This window comes from Helianthus annuus, chromosome 10, assembly GCF_002127325.2.
Source record: "Helianthus annuus cultivar XRQ/B chromosome 10, HanXRQr2.0-SUNRISE, whole genome shotgun sequence".
Classification (NCBI taxonomy): domain Eukaryota; kingdom Viridiplantae; phylum Streptophyta; class Magnoliopsida; order Asterales; family Asteraceae; genus Helianthus; species Helianthus annuus.
In genome coordinates, this window is record NC_035442.2 from 134,306,892 (window position 1) to 134,317,342 (window position 10,451).

The 10,451-nt window shown below is 36.9% G+C and overlaps 1 protein-coding gene across 2 annotated transcripts; it reads right to left on the reverse strand.

The window, feature by feature from the left end:
- Positions 1–436: 436 nt before the first annotated feature.
- LOC110885653 lies at positions 437–2,774 on the reverse strand. 2 transcript variants are annotated; one of them, XM_022133353.2, is made up of 2 exons: positions 2,611–2,774; positions 437–2,065 (listed from the first exon to the last, which is right to left on the reverse strand). In XM_022133353.2, exon 2 carries the CDS (start codon positions 2,038–2,040, stop codon positions 793–795), a length of 1,248 nt encoding a protein of 415 aa, XP_021989045.1. In that variant the 5' UTR covers positions 2,041–2,065; positions 2,611–2,774; the 3' UTR covers positions 437–792. The 2 variants fall into 2 exon arrangements, with proteins under 2 accessions (XP_021989045.1, XP_035834797.1); XM_035978904.1 differs by having other exon boundaries at positions 437–2,068; positions 2,617–2,767.
- Between the last annotated feature and the right edge of the window lie 7,677 nt (positions 2,775–10,451).

The window sequence follows — 10,451 nt, forward strand, 5'->3', positions numbered from 1 at the left end:
AACATATATCTGTAACCACCTGTGTCAATACAGTCTCGATCCTTGCATTCTATATGTAATTGTAGCATTTGGATAAAAGAGCCAAAAATACAAACTAAGAAAAAGATGAACCCTAAATTCTTGTCGAACAACATAATGTGCAGATAAGAACACGAATCGTGAACTACTGAACGAAAAAATCAAAATCGTTCAGAAAAACGAACAAGAATCGTGAACGTCGAAATCAAACCTGATTAGTATTGCTGCAGGAAGCCGTTGAAAACGGTGACGGGCCTGAGGGGGTGGGCAGGTGGTGCGGCGCCGGAGGACGACCCCATACCGTCTAGTCTGACTGGGTGAGTCGCAACTTCTTGACAATGTTCCATATGGTTAAAACCAAAGAACCTTCCATCTGCTATTAGATCGGTTTGAAGCGTTACGAAACTTAATTTTAATATGAAGAAAAACATAAACTATATTTCCTGGTGAAAACAAGCACTTTCTCTAATTAACTGTAGCTCACACAAAGGAAATTGTACATTGATAAAAATTACACACCCTGTGACTACACATATAGGGTTCACATCCACATTAGCTAAAAGAACATGTGGTAGCAGTAAACATTAACCTTCTGCATAAAACACAACCACGGGCTTTGGCGCTTCAATCTTTCATTACCACCACCAGCCGCATCACCTAAAGCCAGCGAGCCATAGTAAAACGAACCAATAAGCAGTTCAAACCCAACCGAGTGGATTCGAAAGGCATTCCATGAGGTCATGAAACAAAACACACATTAAAGCACATAGAATCCTACAGACCAGCAATCACCACGAACTTCTTCTTACTCACCGGTTCCTCTTGTAAAGCTACAATTCCACTCATCTTTTCAAATAGCTCCTCAAGATCATTCACGCCAAATCTTCGACACTCAAGTGGTCGTTTGTATCGTTGCTGATAAACATCCTCAAAGCAACCCAACAAAACCTTACAAGAATAACTCACGAGAATCTCTTGCAGTTCATACCTGAACTGATCAAAAATCTCATTTTTAATCTCATTCTGTTCTTCAACAACTACTCTTTCTTCTTCAGAAAATTCATCCGAAGATACTTCCCGAATCCCCTTTCCTTTCCTATCATACTTAACTATGGCATTCGTTAAGCATTTCTTGAGCAATACAACTCTCTTCGAACCCTGTCCTTCAACAGAAATAACATCACTCATTTTTGCAAAAAGATCCACCATTTTTAACTCTCCGTATTCCGAAACACAAAGGGGTCTCCCGAAGCTTTTCTGGTATTCACAGGGAAGACGTTTAAGTAGTAAACATCCACTGGAAGCTTCTAGAAGCTTCACTAATTGACCCTTCAAATGAGTCAAGTCTCCAGGCTGTACCCACGCCATATCATTGTTTTCGGTTGAAGGACGAGACGTCATTGAGATCCCTTTATATACAATTGCTTCCTCTTCGTTTTTAGGATCTGCGTTTTCACTTATTTGAGATTTTAGCGATGGCAAAAAGCCTTCACCGCGAACCACGCTAGACCAGTCCCAAACGTAACTACCGGCATTACTCAAAGCAGACGAAACACCAACCCTAGACGGAATCACAAGAATCACAGTGTACCCCCGTTGACCAAGAACATGAAGCGCCGGAGAAAAGTCAACATCACCCGAAATCAACATGATGGAACATGGTGGAGGATTATCAAGTGCAAACAGAAACATATCCACTAGTATCGCTTTATCAGCAGCGTCTTTTCGTCCATTTGGTACGTCTACAAGCTTCACACCTGTCCTTTGGCATCCTTCTCTTAAACGCCTAGAAAAGCCGTTAAAATCTCCATACGCAGATAACATATTAACGGCCCCATTGATTACAGGATGCATCCGTAGAGCCATTCTGATGTTACCAGCCACATCTTCGGGGCGTACGTCATTCGGAACAGGACAATTCTCCATGTCCCATAGTATAGCAACTGGACCGTCTGATGTGTGAACAACATTTTGTTGAGGTGAAGATGATACTAATGCTGATGTCATTAGATTAGCCATCATATCTCACAAAAGCTTCAATGTACACCTGTATATTCCAAATATATGACCATTCATGATTCATGACTCATTTAGTATAAGAATTGAGATTTTATACCGAGTACCGGTACCGGACAAACTCAACAACATCCATACCAGTATCTGTATTCATTTTTATGGTTTCAGTTTCGGTATTTTTGCACTACCAATACCAAACCGGTATTGTACAGTCATAATCAGTATGGTATTAGGTTTATGTTTTTACTTAACAATCTCATCCCTAAATTCAATACACCTTTGTATAAAATATACACAGGTTTCAAAATAATTTTAGGTCATTCAAAACACTTATCAAACAACTCTATTCATTCAGCACTAAATTTATTGATTCAGCAAACAAGCCCTAAAAAGTTGCATATGGTATCAACAAATCAGGAATACCTATTGCTTATAGAGCTCAGTATACTAAAACATCATCAACAGTCATACTCAAATTCAAACAAATCAGCTGACTCATCAACAATCGATCAATGATCATGACCTAAAATCTAAATTTACCTAAAATATACAAATTTAAAGATAGATTAAGAGTACCTGGTGAAAGTAAAAAAGTTTCTTCGGAGTGCCGATCGGCGTGCAGATATTACTGGAATCCGATTATGAAAAACGGAGTATTTTCGTCGCAAACTTCAGGCAACTGCTTGGTTAAATTTGTTGGTACGTGTAATGGGCCGCCCCTGTATCTATATGTATATTTATGTGTGTTATTATTATACCGACATATGAGGGTTTATTTATATCTGGAGTTACGGACGCGTGTTCGTGTTATTAGACCGACCAAGCGATTAGGCAAATACCTGAACCCAGTTTGACAAATCAAAGTCATGTATGATGTCGAATTTTTTTAAATAATGCTCATTCTATACGCACCCCCTATTACTTTCTACACCTCCCCTTGTGAGAGGAAAACTGTCGGTCCCACGCAGGCCCCACCTGTAAGTATGTGAGAGGAGGGGGGTGTAGAAAGTAATAGGGGGTGTGTATAGTAGCACCCTTAAATAAATCTCTTTGAATCTGGGACATATCATATATCTTGTGAATTTAGGTAAGTAGGTAACACACAAGTTTATTTGATCGTGATTTATCATATAGTATAAGGTTCATGTAGTTTATATACGTATCTAGTCAGTGATGGAATAAAAAACATATGAACGGGTGGAAAAAGATGAGTCGATTAATATTTAACTTGTTGTTTTATAATTATTTTTTTAACTGCAAACTAATTACTTCTAAGTACTATATATTGTTTATAGTAGGACTTGAATCTTCACCATTTAGAAGAGACAACACCTTAACAAACACCTAAGTAGCATTGGCTTATAGGCACTTTGGTACTTGCTTTTCTATAGGTTTATGAATAAGTTTTGAATCTAGTTTCTTACCACTTAAAGAATCCCACCTTTCTTTCAAATTTTGACCTCAAAGCTTCTCCAAAGACTTTTGTTGACCACCTAAAACATGTATAACACCTCCATTAAACCTTAACCACTAAGAGATATCATGGAACAAGAAGGTTTAATAACAAACAACAAGTCAAGAGTTCTTACCACAAGTGGGCATGATGAACTTCTAATTGAAGAATATCCCACATGCAAGCTCTTATCGTTAGTAGAAATTAGAGTCCGCAACTACCTTGATGATGAACAACACCAATGCAACTCTTAAGCACTCAAGAACACTGGTTTGAACTTTAGCGCTCACACACTCACTTGGATTTTTGGCCGTTCATGTAATGTGAGGTTATAAGTGCCTTGAGTGTGTTTTTAACCAAGATGGAGCATTTACGGGTATCTAAGTTGATTAAGGACGTGGTGGTTTCGAGTGGTGTAGTGGAACCCGAGCCTAACACGCGTCAAGAGGATTTAAAGTCGCTTAGGCATTCATAGGACTGTACGGGTCTTAGCCAAACGTCGCGTATCACAAGATTGGGGGCGTAAACTATGGACTAATAGTACGTCCAATATTGCTCTGGTACGACTCGTATGGCATAAATTTTAAAAATGACAAATTTAGTCCCCCGACTTGATGTTTTCAGTTTTGGCTATTTTAGCCCCTTTGTTGGTCCCGTGTGTTGGGTTTGATGCCTAATGATCTTAAAAAAATTATTTATTTGTGCAGAATAAGAGATTAAACTATTACACACTCAAATAAAGAATTGATGTATATAATGTTGAGATTATATTGAATACTGAATGATGTTACATTCAATAACAATTTGTTACAACTCTAACAAATATCTAGAGTACTCGTTGGAACAAATACGAAGTATTTAGATAGGTAGTCCACACGCTTGATTTGCTGAAGTCAAATGGTTTGGGCTTAAATAGGTGAACCATTTTGGTTAAGTTGAGGATGGGCGGTGAAGACTCAAATACCTACAACTCGAAGTTAAACAGTGAATGAGTCTAAGAGTGTGATTAGACCTGTAAAAAGGACAGACCAGTTGCTTTCTAGTTAGTTATGATGTGGGACCCATATTTGTTATAAGGAGGTTCCCTAATTGGTTCCTAAGACTGATCTCTGACCAAGTATCGGATGATTGGTCTGGAGGTGTGCTCAACTTCGTTCGTTCTAATGTGATTCGGTGGTTCGGATGTTGCCTCATCAGGAAGCAAATATGATTAGTCGCTTGCCTAGAGTGATTCAGTCCTAGAGGTCCATTTGATGATCTAACATCCTATCTTCTTATTATTCTCCGAGGCAATCAGTCTGGTTGCATAGATTTTGTGTCAAGCCATGTCAGCTAACGATGGTGTATAAGTTGGTACAAAGATCCTCTGTTCTTTTGTTGGAAAGTTCATAAGTTGTTGAGTCTAATAAGAACTAACAATATTGTTAACTCACTGCTAGCAAAATGATGTACCTAATGTATTTACATGATTAACTAATAAAGTACAAGAATTAATGGAAAATATTGAAGAGTCCCCTGATACAATGTATTGTAGCACAACTGTTGGAACTAGAGAACTAATGTAAACTATTGATGATCACAAGAGATGATAAAGATTAACTAATAGAAACATATATTAAAATGAAGATCTGGAAAAGAATTGTTGATAAAAGAATATGAAACTCAAGACAACATTTGATGACCAAACTATGGATTAGTTGCAATGACTATGCGACTGATGGCTCTATCAGTTGTTCTCAATCATCAATTGTTCTAACATAATTGATAGCTAATACAATATGGAAGAAAATAACCAAACAAGTAATAGAATACAAAAAAATCTATCAATTCAATTGGGTAGTCAATGTTAATGTTGTGTGTAAACCTATCTTCCTTTTACACCTAGTGATATACAATCCATTTCAAACATTGCTTTAATTCCTTGTACTTTAGTCTACACTAACACACTTTCTATCTCTATCCATACTTAAATTACAAAACTGTTTCATATCTCATTGAAAAACTATTAATTCAATTGTGTAGTCAATGTTGTGTATGTTTTATGTAAACCTATTTTCCTTTTACATCGGGTATACAAACCATTTTTAACATTGCTTTAATTTCTTGTACTTGATTACTACACTAGCACACTTTATATTTCTATCTATATTTAAATTAGAGTTAATTACTATTTTCGTCCCCGTGGTTTGTCAAAAATCACAATTTCAGTCCATTAGTTTAAAAATTGCGATTTCAGTCCCTGTGGTTTCACTTTCGTAACCATTTCAGTCCACCTCGTAACCATTTCAGTCCCTGTACTTACATAATAAATGGATTGAAATGGTTACGAAAGTGAAATCACAGGGACTGAAATGGTTACGAAAGTGAAACCACAGGGACTTAAATCACAATTTTGTAACTATGGACTGAAATAGTGATTTTTGACAAACCACAGGGACGAAAACAGTAATGAACTCTTTAAATTACAAACCCTTTTCATCTCCCATCTCCTTATCCTTATGTTACCCTTATAAGTAAAAACATTCACAAAGAACTCTTGCCTTTCATTCTTTACCTGATCAAGAGCTATTCCAAAGGAGTGCAAATTGCTCCTTGTAAAGTTATGAATTTTTATCACCGTTTTCATAAATAAAATTGAATACAATACACACTATACTCTGTGATAATACATAAATAGATATGTTGAAGGTTTAATTCATCTAATCAAATATAAGATTTTAAATTATAGGATATTACACTTTTGATAATTCATTACAATATCGTCAACAACAAAGCGGCATTTTTGTAAGTCAAGAAATTTAATATTTGCAGCAAAACCTAAACAAAATTGCCGGTAGTTTGATGCGGTTTCCGAATAGTTTGAGACACGAAGAAGAGGTTGAGGAGATTTCAATGGAAGAAGGAGATGATATATATGATCTTCCCGAGTAATGAATCAATGATGGCAATAAGTTTTCACAATGAAACAAATAATTTTCATTAATTGGCCATAGGTTATGAATTTGAAGAACTCATCGGTGGAGTTGAAGGGTTAAGAAAAAAAGGATCCTTTATGACTAAATGTATTCTTTAATAGATTAAAAGAATCGGCATCATCCTCAAACCAGCAAAAGAATCGGCATCTCCAAATACCTACATACACTACCAAAAAGTTTACTAAACTAAGTGAAACTTCTAATATCTCGCTAGATATAAAAGATATCGATAAGTGGGAACATTCTTATATTTTAATTGTGTGTATCTTAGTAGGTAGAACTTTTAATTATTTTTCATTTTTCCATAACAGTTCATGTCACGGCCCCCGACCCGGTTTGACCCGTTTCCGGAGCCGCGGGACAGAAATCCCGTGATATTTATTTATGTGATTTTAGCAGCGGAGTTTTTCCATCAGGATCGTTTTAAAGCTAAAAACTTTTCCCGATTATTTTATTTCACAATTCGGGATAAAATCCCGGTAATTTACAATAACATGATTTTACTGATAAATCTTTATTTTTAGAAAACATATTTCTCTATTTTATAATGAGCCACTTTCTTAAGCTTGAAATGCTCCTCAGCACTTTTCCTGAATTACAATAGATCACCTGAAACATGTTTGAAAAAGGTTTTGTCAGCGGGAAATACTAAGTGAATCATTCAGTTCACTAAAATGACTCGTTTATTATAATTTACAATATTAAGAGTTTTTACATATGTTTCTGATATCTACCAACTACCCACAGTATTTGTCACTCGACTGGATCTGTGACTGTGGTCATATCACCATTGGCTGCCCCAATGAATGACGTATATCACTTATTTTTAGGTTCGCCCACCTAATGTGATTAAAACAGTAGTAATGTGCACAATACCCCACATACTGGCTGTAATTTGGTGATTACATAAACTTAATCATTGTAATTATAATTCTGAAAATAATTTGGAGTATTGTAAAACATTTGATAAAAAGAGAATGACTCACAAACTGTGAGAAAAGAGAATGACTCACATTGCAGATTTAACACGGATAGAATATGGTTTAGCCTTGTTAACCTAATTTAAATAATAATGCACACAAAACCGGGTTAGTGATCAATACAGCAGTTACGATAACTCACGAGATCAAATTCTCACAACGAACGACAAAGTGCGATACTTAAACATCCATCGAATTAACGACGAACGACAAAGTATCACCCTAATGTGGGCGGCACTTAAACATCCATTGGATATATTGATCAGTCGGAAAATGAATCGTAATAGCGATCGAGTTATTACCCTGTTTTGCGGCAGCACTTCGTGATCAGTGTGTGTTTAATTGTAATACTATTGTGATATCTCGACGTACAGAAGGCTTTTGGCCGTCGTTTTAATCTCAGAAAGCAAGTGCCAATGTCTGCTATTTATACTGATTTTTGGGACACGCTTACGGACTGTATGGCTTTTCCCCTTACGGTCCGTAAGGGGTGCAGTCTAATTACATAGGTTAGCTGGGTACGGGACTAGCTTGCATGACTCATTTTTAAAATCAATTTCAATCTGTACAACGCAAATTTGGTGATAATCATCACTAGGGTTTACCCCCCCTTGCATTTTAGGGGCCCTGATCCTAATTCCGATTGTTCTGGAAATTTTAGGGTTAGTGCAGAATTACTTGGGTGTCTCAATTAGGGTTTTCTTATCGCCTAATTATCATTCTAATTATGGATTTTAATGAGAGTTGTTACATCCTCCCCACCTTAAGAAAATCTCGTCCTCGAGATTTACTGAAATAGATGAGGGTGTTTCCGCTTCATTTCTGACTCCAGTTCCCAAGTATATTCGGGTCCCCTCTTTGAATTCCATTTGACTTTTACCAGTACTAGTCGCTTGTGTTTGAGAAACTTGACCTTCCGGTCTTCTATTTGTAAGGGTTTCTCTATGAATTTCAGCTTTTCATTTACCTCCACATCTTGAAGAGGTACTACCAGGGATTCGTCTGATAGACATTTCTTGAGATTGGATACATGAAATACATCATGTACTCCAGCTAGTTCTTCTGGTAGTTGTAAGCGATAAGCTACTGGTCCTATTTGTTGGATTACTAGGAATGGTCCAACATATCTTGGACTCAGTTTTCCTTTCTTACCGAATCGTACTACTCCTTTCCAAGGAGATACTTTCAAAAGTACTTTGTCTCCTATCTGGAATTCTAGTGGCTTGCGGCGATTGTCTACATAGCTTTTCTGACGATCTCTGGCTGTTTTCAACCTTTCCTTAATTTGAGTTATCTTGTCTGTGGTTTCTTGTACGATTTCTGGACCTGATAATTGACTTTCTCCTATTTCTGCCCAACATATGGGAGTTCTGCACTTGCGTCCATACAGTGCTTCGAATGGAGCGGCTTCGATGCTTGAGTGATAACTATTGTTATAGGAGAATTCAATTAATGGTAAATGGTTATCCCAATTACCACCAAAGTCAATTACACATGCTCGGAGCATGTCTTCTAGAGTTCGGATCATCCTTTCACTTTGTCCGTCTGTTTGTGGATGATATGCAGTACTTAGATTGAGTCGGGTTCCCATTGCTTCTTGGAAGCTTGTCCAGAAACGGGAAGTGAAACGACTATCTCTATCCGATACAATGGAGAGTGGGACTCCATGTAAGGATACTACTTCATCCACATACAACTTGGCTAACCTTTCCATGCTAAAGGTTTCTTTCATAGGTAGAAAATGAGCAGATTTGGTTAATCGATCCACAATTACCCAAATAGCATCATTACCTTTTCTGGTTTTGGGTAACTTAGTAACAAAGTCCATTGTTATGAGTTCCCATTTCCATACAGGCATTTCTAACTGTTGTAGTAGTCCTGAAGGTTTCTGGTGTTCGGCTTTAACTTGTGAACAAGTTAGACACTTAGATACGTATTCGGCTATATCCTTTTTCATTCCTATCCACCAGAAATTCTTTCTTAAATCTTGGTACATCTTATTGTTTCCTGGATGTACAGTATACCTAGATTTATGAGCTTCCTCTAAAATCTTAGATCTTAAATTTCCCTGTTTAGGTACCCAAATTCTGCTTTTGTGGAATTTCCAAATTCCATCATTTCCTTATTCCAATTCTTTTAGGTAACCTTTCATTCCTTCGGCATCGTCCTTGATTGCCGTTTCCTGAATTTCCTTTAATTGTTCCATTAAATCTACTTGTAGATTTATTCTAAGAGCACGGACTCGCCTTTGCTTCTCATGATCCTTACGACTTAAGGCATCTGCGACCACGTTTGCCTTTCCTTCGTGGTATTGAATATCACAGTCGTAATCACTCAGGATTTCCATCCATCTTCTTTGCCTCATATTTAACTCTTTTTGCCTAAATATATACCTTAAACTTTTATGATCTGTATAAACAGTAAACTTACTTCCATACAGATAATGTCTCCATATCTTAAGGACAAAAACTATAGCTCCTAATTCTAAGTCATGAGTCGTATAGTTTTCCTCGTGCTTCTTCAATTGTCTGGAAGCATACGCAATTACCTTCTTGCGTTGCATTAACACACATCCAAATCCTAATTTTGAAGCATCACAATATACTTCAAAATCTTCTGTTCCTTCTGGTAAGGCTAAGATTGGAGCATTGGTTAATTTCTGCTTCAAGATTCTAAAGGCTTCTTCTTGTTTAGGCCCCCATTCAAACTTAATGGCTTTACAGGTTAGCTTAGTTAATGGTACAGCTATCTTGGAAAAATCCTTAATAAACCGTCTATAATATCCGGCTAAACCTATAAAACTTCTAATTTCCATTGCGGTTTACGGAACCTTCCAATTGGTAATTGCTTCTATCTTAGCGGGATCTACGTGAATACCTTCATGATTCACCATGTGTCCTAAGAATTGCACTTCTTGTAGCCAAAATTCACACTTCGAAAATTTGGCATACAATTTTTCTTTTCTTAACAAAGTTAAGAGTGCATGCAAGTACTGACAATGTTCGTCCT

What these genes read in the sequence shown, in the direction of transcription:
- LOC110885653 (XM_022133353.2), bottom strand. Translation starts at nt 2,040, where the DNA reads ATGATGGCTAATCTAATGACATCAGCATTAGTATCATCTTCACCTCAA.